Raw genomic sequence first — 23,119 nt, 5'->3', positions numbered from 1 at the left:
GAACCTACAATGATCATCTAGTCCAACTGCCTGACCAGAGCTGCCCAAAAGTTATTAAGGGCACTGTCCAAATGTCTGTTAAACATTGACAGGCATGGGACATTGATCACCTCTCTAGAAAGCCTGTTCCAGTGTTTGACCACCCTCTCTGTAAAGAAATTCTTCCTTAAGTCAAGTCTGAAATGATGGGGAGGTGCATCCCACCACAGTGTTCTCAGGAGTATTATGTTTGTAGGATAAAAATTGTTTTGATCTTGTTTTTTTGTTTGTTTGTTTGGTTGGTTGGTTGGTTTTTTTACGTAGCTATAAAAAAAATCCCCACCTCTACCCCTGCTTCTCGGAGGCTGCTGCATTTCTCTCCACTCAGGCGATGACATCTCAGAAGTATTGTTAGAAATGGCATCACGGCAATGGGCACGTCCCTGCTTCCCAGTTCATTTCCACCCTATTCATTCAGTTTACAAGTGCAAAAGATGCTTTTGCTAATTGCCAACTCTGCCGGTTCCTCCTGGGATCTGGAAAGCAGCTGAGATTGTCCTGCCTGTTACATCTTCAGCAGCAGTAAAGAGCTGTTGCCGCAGTCTGTGAAACAGGACTTACATGACTCCGATTACTGTCATGCCTGAGTATTTCACAGCCTTCAATATGCTGTTGTTGCAACTAAAGCTGAGCAAAAAACCTCCTTTTCTAGGTCACTTACAGTTCTGAAGTTTCTTTAACATTTGCCTTTACCCAGATTAATATTTTAGGAGAGTTTTGGTGAACAGAAAAGGCAGGAGAAAGCACTGTCGGTCTAATGACAAGTGTCACTTTGCTTTTGAGTCTTTCACGGTTAAGATGGCTTCAAAATGCAGCAAAACTGACAGTAACTCTCAGAACATTTCTGCTGCTCTGAAGCAGAAGTCATGTGGGGACCTGCTCTCAGGTCCCCGGAACACAGGACTTGCAAAAAGCACTTTTGTTCTCCTGGCCTCCCTCCAAGGAAAGCCATCAGAAGAGGTGGCCAGGGAGCCCCCCAGCTCATGAGAAGTACTCCTTCACTCTGACATTGCTTGTCATCTGAGGAAAGAAAGAAAGAACAAACAGGAGGATGGAGTGGGAGCTGTCACATCCACTGTAAATTTCCTGCTTAGTTCTGTTACCCTTGGACAGGTGAAGGCTGGGACCAGTAGCTTCATCACTTTGGTCCTAACCTACCTGTCTACTTGCTGTTCAGTGTGTGTGGAAGACCTTGATTCACCAGCCAGCAGTGCTGGAGGAGGGCATTTGGGCAGGTTGGGAAGAATACAGCAAGGCTGTACCAGCACACGCCTTAGCACTGTGGTTTCCAAACCTTTTCCCCTTCAGGACCCCTGAGTGTCAAATAAAATGTTCTGATCGACTTCATTGCCTCTACACACACATGCATACACTTGGATGCCCTTTGATCTCCAGAAGTCTCCACTATTTATTCCTTAGGGAAAAGCTGAGCAACTTTATTTCTATTGCTGATGGTCATTTGCTTCTCTCCTCTGGACATTTCCCTGTCCCCACTTTCCCAGCTGGGCTGGAGAGAGCTGCAGCAGCAGGAATCCCCCTTATTCACCCTCTGCAAGTCCAGGTTGATCTCCTTTTTTGGAGGCTCCTGGCTCCAGGTGCCAGCTTGGCTTTTGGAGGCAACACCCTGGCAATGTGCAGCTCTGCTGAACCAGAAGACAAAAGCTTCCTGCTGGGATTCTGCATTTCAGCTGCGGTGGTGATACTAGCTGGCTTATTTCCACAGTCTTTACCTCCGCCAGATCTCAGGAAAGAGAGTACCAAGAGGGTTGAGTGCACTTTGTTGTTACCAGCTTAATACCTGAGATCTCAGCAAGTCTCAACAGGACTGCTGAGTTTCCCAGCTTGGGAGCTATAGACCCAATCCTGCTCCCTCCAGGCTCTGTGGAAGGCTGTATCACAAGTCAGTGCCTTTGACTAGCAGAAGCTGGTTCGCACTCTGCAAGGACGTTGCAGCATGGAACCAGAGCCCAAGGAATCTGCACAGGTCTGCAGGAGGTGGAGGTGCAAAAGCAGGGCTTTAGTGATCAGTCTGCCAGGGGAGGAGGCAATGGCAGATATGTTTGGCACTGGTGTGTGTGCGTATTATTGTTGGGCAGATCGGGGTGAATGAATGGGCAGGAAAAAAAGGACACTTCACCCCTAGGACTATGCCTTCTGTTGCACAATTGGCAATTTTGGCAATAAAAGCCATTCCCGGTGCTGCAAACCACAGATGGGACAGCACAGACATTTTTCAGTATAGATTGCTTTAGCCAGCACAGTCATCCTTTGTGCTGCCTTGTAATTGGCAGGTATTTAATTAGCTGAGGAGTATTTCCATGTCTTCCTACTAACTGGGAAGTCAGAAATTCCCTGTTGAATGAATACTCTTTGAGTCCCTCCAAAGCCTGCCACTGCAACTTGGTTGAACCTCAGCACATAAAATACAGCAGACAGTTGAGTGCGAGTTTGCACAGATGCTGCAACATCTGTCCAGTTTGGACAATTTGGTTGGCTGAGCGTAAGGGTGTTGCTGGAGCTGTGAGATAAAATCTGCTGTCTGGGCTTCTTGGGGAGCACTCTGTCCTTTGTGTTACCCAGATGTACAGAGATAAGGCAGGATGGGGAGGAGGAAGGAGAAAGCTTAATGAAGAAATGTTGCTGGGAGGAGGGAGGTTTCCACACCCTGCATCTCAGAAAGCCATTTTCATTAGCAGAAAGTGGGTCTAAAAGGTTTTGATAGCAATCCCTCTTTGTATGAGTTCCAGCGGCTGGCAGAGTGTTTGGTTACCAGCGTAGCTTTGGTTAAATACATTTTCAGCAGCAAAGAGCAAATGACTCCCCCTCCTCCTCTGTGACCTGCTTTCCTGAGAAAAGCACAAGCAGATCTGTGTCGCTCTGCTCAGCACCTGCTCCTTATTCCTGCTTTTTGCTAAGGGCTGGGGTGCTATGCCTGCCAGTCAGGCATGTCTTTTCTTCCAGCCAGATCCATCGGCAGGGGAAAGTAGGAATTAGGGCAGACCCGACAACAGTCACACTGTCCACATAAAACCGTTGCTCTTGCATGGTGGGGAAATCTTCCAGCAGGAAAACCTCTGCCAGCTTTGCAGGTCTTAAGCTTGATTTGTGTTTCAGCCTCCTGCCAGTCCAGCAGGCTTTTAGCAGGCTGGCGAAGTTTCTCCACTGCTCCCTAGTTTCACTACAAACCTGAGCTTTGCTATTGGTGGCTTTCTGCATCCCTGCATCCTCACTGCTGTCATGCATGTCAAATTGTGACAAGGTACCATTCCCAGCAGCGTGGCTTGGGGCTGAAAGGGAATCGACAAATCCAGCCACCTCTCAGTTCCCAGCTGAGCAGCGCAGCCCTGCTGAGGGATCTCACCCTCTCCCTCTGATTGATCTGGGTCCTGCCCACCAGGGAGCTGTTTACATCGATCACTGCTGAGAAACCATCTGATCAGCACCCAGGAGGGCTGGGAACAGGTTGTTCAAGGAGAGGGGGCAGCACAATCTTAAACATTAGCATTTATTTATTAGCATTTATTTAGACATAGTACACCAGCCCCCTCATTGCATTAGCATCATCTTTATTTCCCAGCGGTTTCCTCTTCTTCTGCTAATGTAAATCCAAAGCAAATCCTCCAGTAGATTCCTTTATACACCCACATAAGACAAAGTACAAGTCACCCTGGTCCCACCAGGGTGGGCTTTTGTGGATTGCTTTACATTTTACTTACCCTCTACCGCCCCAAACCTGTAACAAACTAGCATATAATTTGACAGAAATCTATAGTGGCTATAGACACAGAATAACAACGAGGAGGTGGCAAACAGCAATGCAGCATCCCTGAACCAGGATCCAAATCCAAATGACCTTCAGGAATGGGCAGACGTTGCTTTCTGAAATTTGAACTGGGAATGAGGGAGGCATTCCACCTATTCAAGGGGCTGTCAGCTCCACTTCTTTTGGCTGCCCCACTTCCATGAAATGCTCATTTTGCAGAGTGCAGAAGAAAAGGAGGCCAAAGGGAAAGGAAAGAGCAAAGAAAAGCACTGGCAGAGAAAAAAGTGCAGCTAGCTGAACTGACACTGACTAAACCTTCTCGTCTACAGAGCAGCATCCCTGTGTGCATGTGTGTGTGTGCCTGCCTCTTGCTGCTATCACCTGGCTCTCTGAACTCCTAATTCCTCCTCAGGCCTGATTCAGAGCTCACTGATGTCCAGCTGTAGGCCTGAAGTGGGTCTTGATTTTATTTTTGGTGTTTCCCTGGCATTCTGGTCATGGGACAACTGTGCCAGTAACAGCAAGATTCCAAACTCTGTCTATCCGAGGAACAGGATTGGACCACAACAGGCAGGCTAACACAGCCAGAAGTAACCTGCTGTTACTGTGTCCTTAACAAGTCTGTATTGCCTGGGAGAACTCTATTAACATGTTTGAAAGATGACAAAAATGCCTCAGGGTTTTGAAAAACTTAACCCCACAACCGCCACTCAATTCCTCCACCCACCTCCGTACTCTCACGTCTTAGATGCTCCACCGTGGAATGTGAGTTGCTTGTGCTAAAAGGAGGTGGCAATGCAAAAGCGACCTTTCTCCCGGCAATCCCAGAGCGATGATGTGAAATGGTGCAAACACAATGTGTCGTGATGGGACAAGTATCTTCTGTGCCCAGCGGCTGAGCCCGAGGGTGACCTGCTTCACTGGCTTGCAGTTTGATGGGGATGTTTGCTGACCTCTCTTGCTTTCAGCTGCAAAGAAGCAGGTGGGAAAGGTATGCTTTCACTTTGAGCTTGCTCACCATTCCTTTGGAGTTATTTGGCAAGAGATAAATTAGGAAATGCTCAATGAACAGATAGCCCCAAAGGGCTCAGCAGCTCCCCTGGGTTCAGAATAATTTCAAAATACCCCCAGACCTTGTCTGTACAGTGCCAAGCCTTTCTCAAAGGACTTCTTGCACTCCATCTCCTTTGCCTCAGCCAGCATGGGACTTCCCATTTTTTAGGGCGATTGCTTTTGCTCTTTTAATGCCCCTTCTCAGCTGGAAACACTGCAGTGTGAAGCTATCCAGAGTTCCCAGATACAGATATATCTGTTACTGTGATCCAGTTGCATCTGTGAGGACTTTATTCTTAGGCGATTTGTGTGGGTTTTGCTAAGTGCATTGAAGTAATTTGTACCTTTAAAGGACTGCACCTCCCTCTTGGTTACGGTTAATCTTTAATCCAGCATCTTCATCTTTGCCTGCAGCACCTTAATTTGGCTTCCTGATTTAATTTCTTTTACCGTCTGCTACCTCTTCCTATTCCCAGCCCCTCTGTCATCCGCCTGATTTATTTTTCTTTGTCTCTTTATCCACTAGCCTTGCACTCAGCCATTAAAATTTTCTGATTTAGGTTTCTGAGAAGCAGCATACCCTGGAGCTAGCATTTTGGTGGTGAAAGAGCCATCCTTCTTCCCAACCTGGCCCTGGGGCCTCCTGTACTCTTTGAGACAGGGCTGGGACATCGGCAGCAGTGTTTGTTTGCTGTTTTGCAAAGTGCTGCTTATAGGTAGATAAGAGGCAGTCTGTGTCTCTGTCCCTGACTTTGCCATGACAAGCTGGGAAGAGCATCAAGATTGCTAGGGCCATTTTAGAGACAGGGATGCTGAAAAAAAGAGAGCACAAGTGATTGGGGGAGTATAAGGATGTCACAAGGATATGCAGGGAGAAGATTAGAGAGGCGAAAGCCCAGCTGGAACTCAGGCTGGCCACCGCTGTAAAAGATAACAAAAGATGTTTTTACAAAATACATTAGAAACAAAAGGAGGGCCAAGGATAATCCTTGTCCTTTATTGGATGTGGTGCAGAACATTGCCACAAAGGGTGAGGAAGAGGCTGAGGTACTTAATGCCCTTGCTCAGTCTTCAGTAGTAAAATGAGTTGCCCTCAGGGTACTCAGCCTCCTGAGCTGGAAGACAGGGACAAGGAGGAGCAGAATGAAGTCCCCATGGTCCACTAGGAAACGGTCAGTGACCTGCTGCTCCACTTAGACAGGCCTCAGTCTATGGGCCCGGGTGGGATCCACCCGAGGGTGCTGAGACAGCTGGCAGAGGAGCTCACCAAGCCACTCTCCATAGTTTGTCAACAGTCCTGGCTAATCTGGGAGGTCCCAGAAGACTGGAGGTTTGCCAGTGTGATGCCCATCTACAAGAAGGGCAGGAAGGAGTATCTGGGGAACCACAGGCCTGTCAGCCTGACATTGGTGCTGGGGAAGATTGTGGAGCAGATCATCCTGAGTGCCATCATGCAGCATGTGCAGGACAACCAGGGGATCAGGCCCAGCCAGCATGGGCTTGTGAAAGGCAGGTCCTGCTTGACAAACCTGATCTCGTTATATGGCAAGATGACCTGCTTGGTGGATGAGGGAAAGGCTGTGGATGTTGTCTACCAGGACCTTAGTAAGGCTTTGGACAGTGTTTCCCACAACATTCTCCCAGAGAAACTGGCTGCTCACGGCTTGGATGGGTGTGCTCTGTGCTGGGTTAAAACTTGGCTGGATGGACGAACCTGAAGAGCGGTAGGGAGCGAAGTTACATCCAGCCCGTGGCTGGTCACAAGTGGTGTTCCCCAGGGCTCAGTGCTGGGTCCAGTCCTGTTTAATATCTTCATCAATGATCTGGACGAGGAGATCAAGTGTACCCTCAGTGAGTTTGCAGATGACACCAAAGTGGAGGGTAGGGGGAGTGTTGACCTGCTGGAGGGTAGGAAGGCTCTGCAGAGGGATCTGGACAGGCTGGATAGGTGGGCCAAGGCCAGCTGTATGAGGTTCAACAAAGCTCAGTGCCGGGTCCTGCACCTGGCACACCACAACCCTGTGCAACCCAGTGTAACACTACAGGTTTGGGGCAGAGCGGCTGGAAAGCTGCCTGGTGGAAAAGGTCCTGTGTGTGCTGGCTGACAGCTGGCTGACCATGAGCCAGCAGTGTGCCCAGGTGGCCAAGAAGGCCAACAGCATCCTGGCTTGTATCAGCAACAGTGTGGCCAGCAGGACCAGGGCAGTGATCGTCCCCCTGTGCTCAGCACTGGAGAGGCTGCAACTTGAATATTGTGTTCAGTTTGGGCCCCTCACTACAAGAAAGACATTGAGGCCCTGGAGCGTGTCCAGAGGTGGGCAACGGAGCTGGTGAAGGGTCTGGAACACAAGTCTTGTGAGGAGCAGCTGAGGGAACTGAGGCTGTTTAGCCTGGAGAGGAGGAGACTCAGGGGGACCTTATTGCTCTCTACAACTACCTGGAAAGGAGGCTGTAGGCAGGAGTGCATCAGGCTTTTCTAGATAACAAGCAGCAGGAGAAGGTGAAATGGCTTCAGATTATGCCTGGGGTGGTTTAGATTGGATATTAGGAAACATTTCTTTACTGAAAGTGTTGTTCAGGGAGGTGGTGGGATGGTGATTCTATAGATGTGGTACTTACAGACATGGTTTAGTGGTGGACTTGGCAGTCATGGATTAACGGTTCAACTTGATGATCTCAAAGGTCTTTTCCAACCTAAATGACTCTATGATTTTATGTTTCTATCTCAACCAGAGCTGGGAGTGAAGTGGTTTCTTTGTTCAGAGCTAGTAACACACTTTCATTTTCCCTTTTCCTTTCAGTTGCATGCACCAGAGCAATGTTCAAAATCCCCAGGTGGACAAGCCTGCTGCTTTGTCATTGTCAGGATTTTGTGTTAAGCAAGCATGGGGTGATGGTTTTGGTCATCTCCTCATGCAGCTAACCATCCTTCTGCTCCCCTGAACTCTGGCTGAGGGTTTGGCAGGGAGCTCCAAGCCATTTTAGGCTCCATTGGGGTCATCTAAGAAGATACCATACTGAACAGTGAACAAGACATAGATGCTGATGTGTTTGAGGCAGCCTGGCCATACCCTAAGGAGCGTTTGAAATATCTCTTACCAGGTGTTTGTATTGCTCTCCCTGCCTTTAAAGCAAGTGCATTTGTACATCCTTGACTAGCCAAAGGGAGTGTTTCCAGCTTGTTATACTACTGGCTGTAATGTCTTACATTTATTTTGGCATCTGGTACACTCAGCAGAAGCATTTATCACCTTCTTCCCAAGCTCCCTTTCCCATGGGACCATGATGTCCAGGCATAGAAAATGGTGTACTTGGCTAATGTGCTCAGTTCCTCTGAGAATTTTCCCTGAACTTTTTCAGTACATGCGAAGCACAGGCTGCTGCTTATCACTTTGGTACCTTGATATTGTTTTCTGTGTAACCAGGAAACTTTCCCAGTTTCTCAGAAATGATCATAGGATGACTGGCTGTGGTACAAGACAGAGAAAGAGGGTTGCCTGGACCACCTGCAGGTTAATGCCTGGTGTGGAGCCACATCTTTTTCTAAACAGAAAAGCAGAGTCCCATCTTTTGGACTATGATCCAGTGTTGAGTCTTCGTAGCATGAGAGGGACTAACTGCATAACCAGCCACAAGTCTACAAGGTCTCAGACTTTTCGTGGTAATTGAGAAATTACAGCTGTAAAACTGATGTGGAAGCTGAGAGGGTAAGCTGAACATTTTCGTGACTGGCTGGAACACATACTCTTTCTACACGTTTGCTGAACCAGGCGATTTCAGGAGGGTTGTGCAGGGTGGTACACTAAGTGGGTGACAGCCCATTCAGCACAGTCCTGGTTCCTGTTCTTTCTTTGCAAGACCTGCCAAAATACTTGCATGCAAACTCTCTAGTCAAGGACACCCGCAGAGCTGCCCCTGAAGAGAATGGTCCTGCAAAGCCTTGGATAAGCAGCTGTGAATGTCACATAGGGGTGGGAGAGAGACAGATACATCACTCACTGATTTCACCTTGTCCTTTGTTGGAAAGGAGCCCTATATGATAATGAGACCAGCCATCTTACTGCTCATCTTTCCATTCCGCTCTTGTCCCAGTGGTACACTTTCCTCCACTCGGGAAAGTCAACTTCAGAAAGTCCCAGCCTCTCTTTACGATACTTTTGTAGTAGCTCCTTTAGATAGTTTCCACCCTTTTCCCAAGACAGCCCTGATATCTAATAAACTATTTGCTTCTCTGATATTCCGGTGTAGTGGGAAAGCTCCAGTGGGGCAACTTTGCCCAAAAATAAGATTAGGAGGTATGGCCTGGACTTCTTACATTGGAGGGATCACAGAATTGCTGTAACGGTGCTTTTAGGTCTGGATAGCAATAACAATTTTGAGAGCACAGGCAAAAGTCTCACATGGATAAAATGTTGACCTATTGTGGAGAGTAGTCCAAGGTCACATGCACCCACTGACATTTGAAGCAACCTGATGATACCAGTGTTTGCAGTGTAGCTAAATCTGAGAATGATTTTTCTTTTTTCTTAAACCCATGAAGTCATGGGATTATAGGGAGCTGTAGGCTTTTCTGTTTCTATTTCACAGGGTTCTGTAGAGGAGCTTGAAAATGTCATCCTTTTAAAGGAGAAAATCCACAAGACAAAAAGACTTCAAACATTCTATATAAATAATAAAATAAAAATAAAGGAAACGCTCATAACACTTCAAGCCAAATTCCTGATGTGTGTAAGCTGAGCTGTGATCCTGTGGAAGAGATCAGATCTGTAATTATTCAGCAACCACTAGAAGTGGGGTCAGGAAGGAACATTTCCCCTGGTTTGATGAGCAGGAGCTGTTGAAGTGGTTTCCTCTGCAACCTGAATATTGTGACACCTCACAGGGATTTTCATATTTGTTTCTGTATTGAAGACCAAGGACACTAGCACTGCCTGGTTTCTCCACTTTTCTATGTAGTCCATGGTATCGGGTCTCCTGTAGCAAAACTTTTACATTTGTGGCACTTGTTGAGGATTGTTCAGTGGCTTACTGTGTAGGACACACAGGGCAGAGTGGTCCTTCTGGGGGTCCATCCCAATGAAACATCTGTCCTGTGATTGCTGTGGGAAAGGATGTTTGGCAGGGAAGTACAAGGGAATTGCAATCACAGGATATGGACCCAGCAGCCAAGTTCTCCTCTCCCACCCCACCCTTCCCTGGGCACTGACGCAGGTCTTCAGAGACCAAGGCGTGGCGCAAGTTTCATCTGCAAGAGACGATGTCTGCATTTCAGACCTTCTTCTGGAGCTGTTGAGCAGGGATGTAAAGGGGGAGGCTGTTCATTAATTATCAACCACATGCTCTGGATTTTAAAAGGCAGAGTCCAAAGCCCAGGAGGCTGATGATGTTGGGAAATGCTGAGTTTCCTCTCCGGTGGGATGGTGTGGCCTTCTGATGAGAGTCATTACAGCTCAGCATCAGCTGTATTTATGGTGTCTGAAAAGATTATCTCCAGATAATCTTACGGGTATTTAGCGAGCCATATGCTTTATTTCAATGGTAATATGTATTTCTTTGTGCAGTTTAACATTGTTTATGTTAATTAAGGCTTCAGATTGGATGCTGCATATGGGCTGTTTCGCTTTTTTCTGGGGCTAATTTGCAGATAGTAAGTAACATTGTCCCCTGCAAAATGCTCCAATTCAGTTAGCCATGATTATGAATTCACAGCTGGGAAAAGGCCTTGCTTTTAACCTGCTTATAACTTTCTCTTCCCGGCCCTCCCTTCCCCCCACACAAAAAGGAAAGGACCTGGAGAAAATTCCAAATATCCCTCATTTCCCGTAGGTCATGAATCATTTCATAAATCACCATTGTCTTAATTTTGCTTGTGTCAGTTCAGAAGCAAATCAGCTGAAAACACCAGGAATTAGGGACCTCTGAAAGAAAAAGAAAAAATATGTAAAATTAATATTTCTGCTCTGGTTTCATTTTCTTTCACAAAGCAACTGGATCAATAGTAGGCTTTTCCCCCTTTTTTTCCCCACTTTCTTTTTTTTTTTCTAAAGAGCTAATTTAATAGTAGTTGCTAATCTGATTATTGATTCTTTCCTACCCGCAGAAAATTGTTTTGTTCAATGTCAGGTTTGCATTGTCAGGGTAGAGGTGAGAAAAAAGGCAACAGAGCGATCTCAGCAGTTGAGCATAAAGTTTTAGACTGGCTCCAGAGACCTGAATTTTTTTCTTTTTGTGAAGAAACCAAGGAACCCAGACAAAGGATGTATGGATGCATTTATTGACTGGGAGGCAATGTTGCTCGGTAGTTTCAGGAGTGCCTGATTACTCCAAAGACCGCAGCTCTGTCGGTGCCCTCATACAGGGCTGTATCCATTCACATCTCCTTCGTGTGCCTCAGTTTCCTTATCATAGAATCATAGAATGGTTTGGGTGGCAAGGTATCTTTAAAGGTCACCTAGCCCAATCCCTCTGCAATGAACAGGGGCATCTTCAACTAGATCAGGGCTGCTCAGAGTCCCGTCCAACCTGACCTTGAATGTTTCCAGGGATGGGGCATCTGCCTCCTCTCTGGGCAGCCTGTGCCAGTGTTTCACCACCCTCATCATAAAAAAATTTTTCCTTATATCTACTCTGAATCTTCTCTGTTCTGTCTCTACATGCCCTGCTAAAGAGCCTGTCCTCATCTTTCTCATCTTTTAAAGTATTGAAAGGCTGCAAGAAGGTCTCCCTGGATCCTTCTCTTCTCCGGCCTGAACAACCCCAACTCTCTCAACATTTCTTCATGGCAGAGGTGTTCCATCCTGCTGATAATTTTTGTGGCCCTGCTCTGGACCCACTCCAAGAGGTCCATTCATGGCTTTCTCATACTGAAGACTCCAGGGCTGAACTCAGTACTCCAGGTGGGATCTCATGAGAGCAGAGCAGAGGGGCAGGATCACCTCTCTTGACCTGCTCACACTCCTTTAGGTGCAGCCCAGGATATGGTTGGCTTTCTGGGCTGCAAGCAAAATGAGGTTGTTGACACTTTATTTCTTTGAAATGAGTGTAGAAAAAGTGCTAGACAATCGGTTATTGCACTGGAGCTTCAGTTTTCAGATTGGGTTACGTGGATGTGATCAAACTGGTGCTACACTTCAAATTCAGATGCAGAAGTGCATGATTTCTCTAGGAGGATAGGTTTTGCTCCAGTAAGCCTAGACTGACTTGCTGGATGTGTGAGATGTCTCGCAGGATTTTCAGTAGCATAACTGAGAGCTCAGCCTGGCTTTGAATCAGTGGATTGATCGCAGAAAGGCAAAATTATCTCTTGGATAATAGGATGACCCTTGTGAAACAGTTTTGTGGCTTTTATTCAGTTCTTAGGAAGGTCCAAACTAACCAAAGCACAATTACTGCTTTGGCACTGACAGCGTCCAAAACTCTCAAGCAGCTAGAGTGTTAGAGATTGATTTTAGCTTAGTGTTTAATATATTTCAGTGTTTACCTATCTGGCATCAGATCCTTTGTGATGGTTTTAGCAGCCAATCAAAGATTTATTTTAATTATTTTTTTTAATCAGCCTTTTTTTTTTTTTCAAAAGCTGCAAGCCTTTTCATGTCCCTTTTTCCTGGGAACCATCCACTTTTTAATCCACCCCTGAGGTCCTGCAGAAACGGTGACTCCAACACACTTGCTGCAGAAAAATGATTGTACATTTTTTGTCCTGAGCTATTGTGCAGAGCTGAAGTGTTTGAAAGGCACTCTGGGGCAGTCTTTGGCTGGAAATGAAAATCGCTTTTGGGAATCCCACAAAAAGGATTAACTTTGACTTCATCTCTGGCTCGTTCTCCAAATTAATAATCAATCTGTCAGCTGGACCCATGCCAAGCACTTGCATGACCTGCCTGGTTAGCGTAGGGGGAACGGCCCATGTGAAGCAAGAAATATCAAAGAAGCACAGAATCATTGAGGTTGGAAGAAACCTCTGGAGATCATTTGTATTATTTAAGTCTCAAACGTACACCTCATTTTTAAAAGCTTTTTCTGATTCATACCTCTTCCCACAACAAAGGCTCTCCATTTGTGCAAATTCCTATTCAGAAGAGCGTTGATGTTTAAGAAAGTCCTTAAGCATGTGCTTAGCTCCTATTTAAATCTACAAGACAGAACTTAATTGCTTTTTCCCATCAAGTGCTCAAATAATGTTCATAGTCATGTTGTAACATATGGTGAAACATTTTCCTGTGGAACATCACTGGAATTACACTGGAGATAAATCTGACCACAGACATTACAGGCAGAACCAACTTGTCAGGTTTCCTGCTAACCCTTCCAGAACAATGTGTTTTATGCCAGCCTGGTTTGGGGATTTCTACAATTCCTCTTTGAATGGCTTGTAATCAGTCTGAATACACTGTTCTCTAATATTCTGCCCACATTTTCCCTTTAGTAGAGTTTCTCTTTCTTCCCTCCCCTCTTGAGACCGCCTGGAAATAATTCTGCTTCCTTATTAGTGTACCTGTATTCAATATTTGTGAATAACTCAGATTCTGCTCTTTTTATTTGCCACTCAGCTGTGATCATGGGTTTTTCTATTACAAATTGAGTGTACTTTCCTGCAGACTCAAAGTTCTTTTGCTGAGAAGATAAAGGCTTAGTACTGACCTACAGCTGAAACCTGTACACACAAGCATGAACACACAAACACACACATGTAGCTCCCCTTACGGACCTGTTCATTAATACCCCGCTTTCTTCTACAGCTTGTAATCAGGTCCGTGAGGAAAGTATTTTACATTCAAATATGCAATATCTCCTTATTGTATCATCCCTGTTTTGTAATTGGAACAGATCTCAGTGAAACAGTCTTCTTATTACAAAATGCAGTGATCAAATCATTCGGGATTTGAAGTCTGTGCCAAACTACGAGGTGTTTGGTAATAGCTGCTGGCTGAACCTACACACCCTTGTGTGGGCAGAATGCTGTCTGCATCCAACAAGACCGACACTCCAGATGTGATGCCCTGGACCATGGAAAGATCCCATTAGATCTTTCTTGGTGGTAGCGGATATGTCATTTGCAGCAGATGTTGCTGGACAGGCTCAGACATTTGGGAGCCAGGAATGGGACCACCCAAAATGACAAGACTAGTATTATTCATGAGATTTCACTTCAATACAGCTCTAAGTTTGAAGCCTTCCAGTTGCAATTGAATCATGTGGTTTTAGGAGTTTCTCAGCAACCACGTGGACTAGAAATTAATTTTAAAATAAAGAAACACGGGCTGAATCCAGAAGCTAGTCTTGAATGAAGGTTCATAATATCGTGTTCACACTGGGCATAAGGCAATGCTGGCACCTCACCTGAGCGCCGTGGGTCAAGCAATGAGCAAACATTTAGATGACATATCACTTAGTCCTTGTGATGGTGCAATGCCCAAGAAATCTCTCGCTCAGCAATCTAAAGACTGAGCTGAGCCCACCTCTTGCCACACAGTAGCATGTGGACAGTGAAAAGAGGCTGTTGACTCTTCTGGCATGTCCTTCTACTTGCAAATATGTTCCTCCAACCCAGCTCCAAACCACATCCCAAAAGGGTGCAGAGGTGTTCATATCAAAAGGATTTCAGGGCAACGAGAAAAGGTAATTAAGCAAATTTGCAAAGAGGAAGGAAAGGAGAGAAGAGGAATTCTTCTAAGGAGCTTAAAGCCAGAGGGATGGACATGACTTTTTGGTGCACCAAGCACTCGAATATTCTGAGTAGTTTAATAACTGGTAATAATCAATTAATAATAACTGGTAATAATGAGGGCCACCTTTTAATCTTCTATTACATGGCATAGTTGGACTTATTCTGAGGTGATTTACACCAAGTTTTTGACTCACTACATTGCACATCACCCATCCTTTATATGATTTATAGCAGCTTTTAACATAAAAACTGGATGGCTTTGATCCAACTGATTTCTTTGAATCCAGTGGGATAAATAAGCTGGCATCAGACCAGGTCTTATAAGAGCAAAGGGCAGCTATTATAATTTGGTGGGTTGTTTTTTTTTTCCTGGCCTAGATATCGCTATGTGATCTTTTTGTATGTGCATCTAGAATTGGACACCAGACTGTGCCAAGTGTGGCTTTGGCCCCGAACAGACTTTATTCTGATATTGCATTCACTGCTGTACTGTCAGCTTTCCTGCCACAAGCATGTGAGGCCAGGCACAGCATCTAGGGAGTGTTACTTGTTTTCTGATACCTTCCCTGGGGCTTCCTTTTTTTGGTAGGCTTTCTGATTTCTTTTGCTTTTCTTTTTTCTTTGTTCTTTTGGATGAGGTTACTTCTGTTGATGCATGGCCCAGATCTGTCCTACTCAACTCTGAAAGCTGGTAAATGAGTAAAGCTGGGCTTTGGGATTGAAAGTGATGTTACGGCAATTGTATTCACACATTTCAAGAAAGTTCAGATTGCTTGGGAACGGGACTGTATGTGTGTATCAACGTACACATATTTGATGTTTGATGAATGACAGCTTTAAGCATGTCTATTCCTTGTGAGAGCCTGCTTTAACAGAAAAAGTTAAGGATAACTAGGAGCTCTTTAAGAGCACTTTTCTAGATAACTGCAAACCTATAAATGAAAAAGATAACCAAAGCACTAAAAACCCCTGAACTAAACAAACAACACCCCCCCCTCCAAATCCAAAAAACCCCAAACCCAACACCAGAACCCAAACAAGCAAAAAAACCCAAGGAAAGACAAATAAACCAGTATCTACAAAAAACCCAACAACATTCAGTTTTAAAGAGAAAGTAAAAGCTGTTGTAGAGATAAGGACAAAGGATAAATTGATAGCAAGCAATACAAATCAAAAGCCTGAAAAAGATAAGAGAAAAAAGGATGGAAGAATTTTATTGTTCAGGCTGGTTAAGATGAATAAAAAGGAAAATTTAGAGTATACTAAAACTGAAATAAATCCTAATGATACTGGTTTGTTAATAGCTAGAAATGACATTTATTGATAATAATGCAGAAATTTCAATAAACGCCTGTATTCTGTAATTGGAAGAGAGCCTTGTTACTTAATCCACATCCCAGGCTAATGAAATACTTTTCATTACACCAGCATCTAAAAAACATGCTATACATCATCTAATAAAGTACAATGTTTTTAAGAGAAACAAGACAGAGTAATTTTGCAGGCTAAAAGCAGGCTAAGGCTAATTGGGGATCATTGCTTTTTTAGTAAAAGAAGGGTGGAAGTGTTCCCAAAAATCTGGAGAGAGGAGCATGTGTCTGCCAGCACAACAGCCACCCTCCAGAGCAATCCGTCTCACATCTGTCTTAGGCACAATAACACACCATCTGATATGGGATCCAAAAATTAGGGGATTGTGGGTAATATTATGATTATAATTGAATAATAGCATACTCATTAAAACAGAGAAATTAATAGCAAACAACTTATGGAAAATAGATCTTGTCAAGCTAAACTAATACTTTCTATGAGAATACATAACTGCTTGGTAGAGTCTGAGCATTTGCAGTTATTTATATACACATCAGAAATAAGGCATTTTTCTTGGTGACAGTGAACAAACAGAATGACTGGCCAATGCAGTTCTTGGAAATATAGGCAGTACATATAGGGGAGAATAGAGAATTCCTGTTCCGTCTGAGATTGGCCTTGGATCTCTCAGTCCCCTCCAAGGAGGGTGCTGATGAATTGCGGAAGGTGCAGGGAAGAGACCAAGGAACAATGGCTGGATCTGAGAGTCTTCAGGAGGTGATGTGACTTAGCTCAGTGAAGAGCCAGCTATCCAGGGAAGGCAGATGTATGTCCCATCAGCTGGATGGACACACAGTAGGGTCCAGACTTTTAGAAAGCCCCGAATGGACACTGGAAAAAAAATGTTGCATGTTGATGACAACTTCTACAGTAAAATTGGTTTGGCTGTCTTTCTTTTAAAAAAAAAATAAATTATGAAAAGTGCTTTAAAACGGAGATGATTCAGGAAGGCTCAGTGTCACATGTTAAACTGGATCTGAGTAGATAATCACAACAGAATCAGCAGCCTGTGTTGATGCTCTGTTATCCTGTTGGTACCCAGCCTGTTTTCCCTACTTTTTTGCACAGTGGTTAAGGAGGTGAGGGGAGACTCTGCCTCATTGCATGAGGAATGGGTCAGTGTGTGCATGGAGTCAAGACCTGCAAAAAACTTCTTTGCAACTCAAGGCAGGTCTGCTGGAGTCAGCAGTACAGAGAAGTCCAGGCCATCTGTGATACACCTAAAGCTACTGAGCAGCTTGGCTCCATCTGGAGCTGCCTTGAGCTTGCCGCTGGCATTTTTGACTAGGTTCCCTCCTCTGAGGATGGTCAGATGTGTAGAGAGGACATCTTACACCCATGTTCTTCTAGTGAAGGCATATGGTCCTTTTGCTTTGCCTCCACATACTGTCCCAAGTTTCAGTGAAGCCCAGGTTATCCACGTGGATCCTCACCTTCTTCCCATCCATCGTGTTTCTGTCCTTTTACTCTCTGCACATTCGCACCCCATACATGACCACATTTCAGGAGAGTGGTCTGGACAAGACACAGAAGCAATGGGTGGAAAATGACTGTACTTTTTTGGGTGATGACTGTACCCCAGCACATGAGGCAGAGCATGAGAGTCCCCTTTTCCCTGGTTTTGCCTTTAGTTCTCACATGGAGATGGGTCTGTAATAATATTCCCTGATGTAATGATCCTGCCTGTGGGATGAAGGCCAAATTCACATGGAGTCTTTCACACCTGTGACCCCTTCTCCACTCTGATGCTCTTCCCCAGCCTGAAAGGATGCCATAAAGAAGTAGGGACTCTGGCACTTTGATCTCTTGAGGTCCCTCTGGCAATGAGGCAGGAGCATTCCTGCCATGCTCAGAGCTCTGGGGGTGCCACAAAGGCCTGAGGGGAGTCCCATGACAGCCTATGGAGACCCTAGTCCCGGAGAGCTGGGGGTGACAGAACAAGAGGAGGGAAGAGGGACAGCCTGGGGGGTGGAGGAGCAGGCACTGGTGCCTGTGGAATAATTGGGGGTGGGGTGGAGGAGGAGAGTGTGTGTGGGAGAAGTGCACTCCCCTATGAGGATCATGTGGCTGGGGAAGGTCTATATGGGGGGGGGGGTGTTAGATGGGGACCACATCTGTATGGACTGTGGGGCAGGGGTATGGGGGGTATATGAGGTGAGGGATGGGGTTATGGCGGGAGCAAGGTGTATATCATGTCTGTGGGACAGCTGTATAGAGTTATGCATCTGTATGTGGGATATGTGGGACAGGGTTATAGGGATAATGAAGTGTATTTGGGTTGCACAGGACAGGGCTATAGGAATATTTATCCATATGGGGTGTGTGTCACAGGGTTATAGCGTTATGCATCTACACAGTAGATGTGTGGGATGAGGCCATACGGTTATGATATATGGGATAAGTGGGGCAGGGCTATAGGGTTAAGGAGGTGTATATGAGATGTGTGGGATAGGGCTATAGGGTTATGCATCCTCATATGGGGTGTATATCACAGGGCTATAGGGTTACGCATCCCCAAAGTGGCTGTGTGGGGGATAAGGCTGTACAGTTACATGCATACGTGGGATCTGCGGGCTATAGGGTTAGGGAGCTGTATACGGGGAGAGTGAGGCAGAGCAGCCCCGGGGACCGAGGGAGACTTTTCTACGGTGGGCGACGATGGAGGGCGGGACGGACCCTGGGGCAGAGCAGGACCGGGACTGGGAGATCCAGGGCGGGGGTGCTGGCGGGAGGGGGGGGGTCGGTGGGGGCGCGGTACCCCCTGCGGCGCCGTGCCCGTCCCCGCCCGCCCTGACGGCCGCTCTCCCTCTCTCCCCGCTCCGCCGCCCCGTCCCTCCCTCCAGCCGAGCCTCCGCCTCCGCCTCCCCGCCCGGCGCCTGGTCCTGGCGCGGCTGCCGAACGGTCCCGCTCGACGCCTCCCGGACCAAGTGCCTGTGTGACCGGCTCTCCGCCTTCGCCATCTTAGCCCAGCTCAGCCCCGACATGGTGAGTCCCGCCGGCCGCGCCGCGGAGGGAGGGGCGGAGGGAAGAAGCAGGCGGGGGTGGGGGGGTGGGGGGGCACTGGGGGACAGGGGGAAATAAAGACGGAGGGAAGGGGACGGGACCGGGATGGAGCGGAGCATCCTCGGCGTGCTGCTTTCCGGTACCGCGTACCTGCGAGGAGGGGCACCGGGGACGGACCCGAGCCCTGCTGCAGTCCGGTGTCGCCAGGAGCGTGGCGACACACCGTGAGGCTTTGCATCCCCCTCCCCCCTCCCCGCCGCCCTTCCTCTCCCCTTCCCCCCGACCCTGACCGCAGCTTTGGGACAACGACACATACACAGCGACACATCGGGGCTGCTGCTGCTGCACTGCTTTCCCCCTTCCTCCCATCCCTCCATCCCTGCGCTGTGCCTTTGCGTATGAATATCGCTAAACGTGGGGGGCGACCAACCCCCGCCGGGTGTATTCACTCCCGTGGGTTCCCCACGCACGAATTCTTCACACGTGTCTTAATTATTTATTTTTTTGGGGGGGGGGGGGGGGGGAGCGGTTTAGGGGGGAATCGCTCCGTGCCCCCTCCCTCCCCGCTGCAGCTCCACAGCTCACTCATGACCCTTTCACTGCCTCGGGGTCCTTCTCCCTGTCCCCCACTTTTGGGGTTTTGGGGGGGGGGGGTGTCCCCAGTCTGGAATAAGGGACCGTGGAGGGGAGGAGTTGGAAAGTTTTGGCCGCTGTCGGTGACACGAAGCCGGTGCCGTGTCTCGGACGGAGCCTCTGGAAAAAAGTGTGAGATTCCTAGAAATTATCACTGGGCGGCTGCACCCTGAGTCTGAGAGCGGGGTGGGTGCCAGGGTACCAAAGGGACCCTGGGGTGGTCAAAAGGGGCTTTGCGGGTTCCTCTCTTTCACCTTGTGCTTTTAAATTTGTATTTATTATTTTTTTTAAGTAGTTCATCCCTTTTTAGGCAGTTCCCAGGTTCACAGAGCAAAGCTCCCTTTGCTCCCTTCCACCTAGTGCTTCTCCATCTGCCTGGGCACTGGGACTTACTGGGCCCTTGCAATTATTTACTAATTATGCCTTGCTTGTTAAATGCTGGCTTAATTCAGCAAAAGGGGAGGGGAAAGGAAGAAAGGAAGGGTGATGGTGGTAAAGGGAAGGGGGGATATCACATTTTCCAAGATGAAGGTTTGGTTTATTATTAGAAACACTAATGTATTTGGTCCACTAGTTACCATGGAAACAACATCTGCACTGAAGTGGTTTTAAAGACACAGCGTTGGTTGTGTTTGCCCGGGCCCGTGTAGGCCCACCCGCTCCGGCGCTGTGAAATGGGCTCTGGGGTGTTGGGCAGAGTCGTTCTCGGAGTCCTCTTGAGAGAGGCACCAAGCTTCCGGTCTCGGTAGAGATGAGCTGGTTGAAGGGTGCTTGAAGGTGGGACCTGGACTGCGTTCCTGCTTGGAAGGGACCTGGGAAGAGCTGGTTGCATTGATGCTGGTGTCCCTGCACTCATCTTCTTCCATGGGTCGTTGTTGCCTTGTCTTCCCAGCAGGCAGGCTAGGGTCTGTGTGAAACCAAGTGGGCAGGGAGGTAGCCTGCTGGGCTAGTGCTCTCCGGGAGTGGTATCCAGCCTTCTCAAGGTGGACAGGCTGAACTCAGGCAAGCCAGCTGGGACCCATCTCCTGCAACTCTGTACCTGCCCTGTGACCCTGCAGGGCTGTGTCCTGCCAGCAGCAAGGCTTCACCCTTCAGCCCAAGCTACGGCAACTTAAGTGTTTTGCTCCAGACATTGTGGTGACTACCACAGTAATTAACAGGTGAGCCTTGTCCCGCATGGGATGGACTCCGTGCTATTGTTACAAGCAACCCAGTCCTGAAAAAGTTCAGGGAGGTTGTGTGGTTGAAGAATATGAATTGTGATGTCTGCTGCGGGAATACTTATAAGGCAAAGCCTGAAATGAAGTCAGCCCAGGTGTGCTGCTGAGCTGCTGGTGAAAGTCCTCTGCTGATCCTTCTTCTGGAAGTGGGCAGAGGACCAGGAGGTGTGAAAAGAGAGAAAGGAGGTTTTGTTTTGGGTAAAGCAGAAGTTTCTTTAACAGAGACTTTATATTCACACAGTGCTTGGTATTATTGAACTAAGCAGCTAGGGGAAAAAAATGGTTAACTTGGTGTGGCCAGATACTGCTTATCCCTCAGCTCTAGGTGTTCGGAGTGTTATCTGGGTAATGCGGGGTTGGTATAAGCCCTTTATCATCCATGCAAGTATTTTTGCATCTGAGAGTGGGCTTGGCTGCAGGAGGATGCAGCTTCATTCCCCCAGGCATGTTTTATTATATCTGCAACTAACCTCTCAGTTGGTCCTTTGGGGTTTAGGCCTAAAATTGCTTTTCATTCTTTTTCTGACTCCTCTGGCTCCTGGTTGAGTTACATTTTCACAACTCATTTTTGTCCAGCCTGGAATCAACTCATGAGCATCAGAATGAGTCCTGTGGCGACACTAGGAAGAAAGCTGGGACCTGGGTACCTCCTGAGTCCCCCCACTAACCAAAGCCCAGAGTCTGCTGATGCTGTGGAGTGTTGTTCATCCAGGTCCTTGTGGTACCACCCTCCGTTTCCTGACTGAGCGTCATTCTGAGCAAGCATGGGGCTGCCTCCCTTCCCCAGAGGTGGCATCTCGTCATTGTTGGTGTCTGCGGTGGTGACATTTATAGTGCAGTTTTTCATGTGCCTTTGGAGCTCTCAGGACAAGAAGCTCCGTCCGCTTGTGTCATTAATATTATTTATTGCTATAAATCTCCCTTCTGGAGTCTTTGGCCCTGGCAGTTTGAAATATTTGTAACCCCGGTATGGGCACAGCTTCTTTGCAGTGAAAAAGGACCACAAAAGGCTTGTGGAGCATGACTGTTGCTGCCCAGGGAGCTGATTTGGACTTGCCAAGGACAGAGTTTCCCTGGGCTGGGCCCTGAGAATTGCTCATGTGATGGGGAAAGGAACCAGTTTTCCTTGATTCCAATGAAACTAGGGGCTGAAAGTGCTTTGTTTTGAATTGGTTGTGGAGACAGACATCCCTAAACCCTGATGGAGCTGTTCAGATCCAGCTCAAAAGCTGGAGTTCAAATCTGACTCTTTCTCTGCATCCAGTTTCCCTTGTATCCTGCTATTTCAACTAAACGGAGGCAGCCTCTTGCACTGGTTTGGCACAACTGCTGTTTGACCATCATGAAAGATTAAAACCTCTTAAATTAAGGAACACAGGAAAGATTTTTGGGGCTCTCTCTTCATCTTGGTTTTATACCTTAGGCAATGGTATTGATGTGCTCTGAAGCTACACCTGTACGATAGCAGTGCTAAACAGAGAATAAGGGCAAAAGGAAACTGCAGAGCCATGTGTGCAAACTACAGCTTTGCAAACTATGGTCAGGCTGATTAGGAGTCTTCTGGTGGTTTTTTTTCAATATTTCTCAGTAGTTTGGGCAATTTTTTGGAAGTGGGAAGGAAAGAGAGAGGGAGCCTGAGGTCGTGGAGGAGAGCCTTTCGCTCTTTGGTGGCCTTGTTTGAATTTCCTTTGTGTTGTCTTGTCTGCTTACCAGCTCATGATTGGCCTTGATAAAGTCTATGAAGTTTTAAAGCGTGGTTCTTACAGCACTTGGAACCATAGTTAGACTGTACAAATACTTCTCTGCTCACTCCCCTGCGTTTCACTAGCCTGGTCTGCAGAGGCAAGGCTGATCAGAATTAGACATCGGAACTCTGCTCTCACCTCTGGTGTTAGCGAAGGTTGAAAGGTGCTGGTGGCAGGAACTTGTATGAATGCTGACTGTATGTCTGTGCTGAATTTTTGGAACATCTCCTCTCCATGGCGGTGTTTACTGACAGGCACACCATTAGCGGGAAGTGTTGTACAGCACCTGTATATTTTTTTGGGGTGTATTGTAGCAGTGCTGCTACTACAGAGCTGACTGGGAAGCATGCTGGCAAGGCTGGTGATTGTACGCAGTGGACATCCCTGACCCTATGATACCCCAGGATGTTGCAAGAGGCTTCCTTCATGGATATCTGTAGTCTGCGTAATTTCAAGGCACTTTTTGTGGTGTGTTTCCCACCTAAAGGGACAACGGCTTCAAGCTCCTCTCTCAAATCACAACATTTTAATTTTTTTTTTTCCCCTGAAAACATCACAACCTTGTGTGTGCAGCAGAGAACAAATCCTTTTTGCCCTGGGGAAATAACGAAACATGGAGAGTAGG

General features: G+C 47.0%; 1 protein-coding gene across 5 annotated transcripts in view; it reads left to right on the top strand.

Moving 5' to 3' along the window:
* The window catches only part of ADGRB1 (adhesion G protein-coupled receptor B1), a 294,612-nt gene that overhangs the window by 186,418 nt on the left and 85,075 nt on the right, over positions 1–23,119 (top strand). For all 5 annotated transcript variants that reach the window (XM_037381503.1, XM_037381502.1, XM_037381500.1 and 2 more), the window contains exon 18: positions 18,737–18,878. In XM_037381503.1, the coding sequence (XP_037237400.1) occupies positions 18,737–18,878 (142 nt within the window). The remainder of the gene's footprint in view (positions 1–18,736; positions 18,879–23,119) is intronic.

This window comes from Falco rusticolus, chromosome 3 (genome assembly GCF_015220075.1).
Source record: "Falco rusticolus isolate bFalRus1 chromosome 3, bFalRus1.pri, whole genome shotgun sequence".
NCBI classification, from domain to species: Eukaryota; Metazoa; Chordata; class Aves; order Falconiformes; family Falconidae; genus Falco; species Falco rusticolus.
The sequence above is the reverse complement of the archived record's forward strand: the minus strand, read 5'-3'. Positions and strand labels throughout refer to the sequence as shown.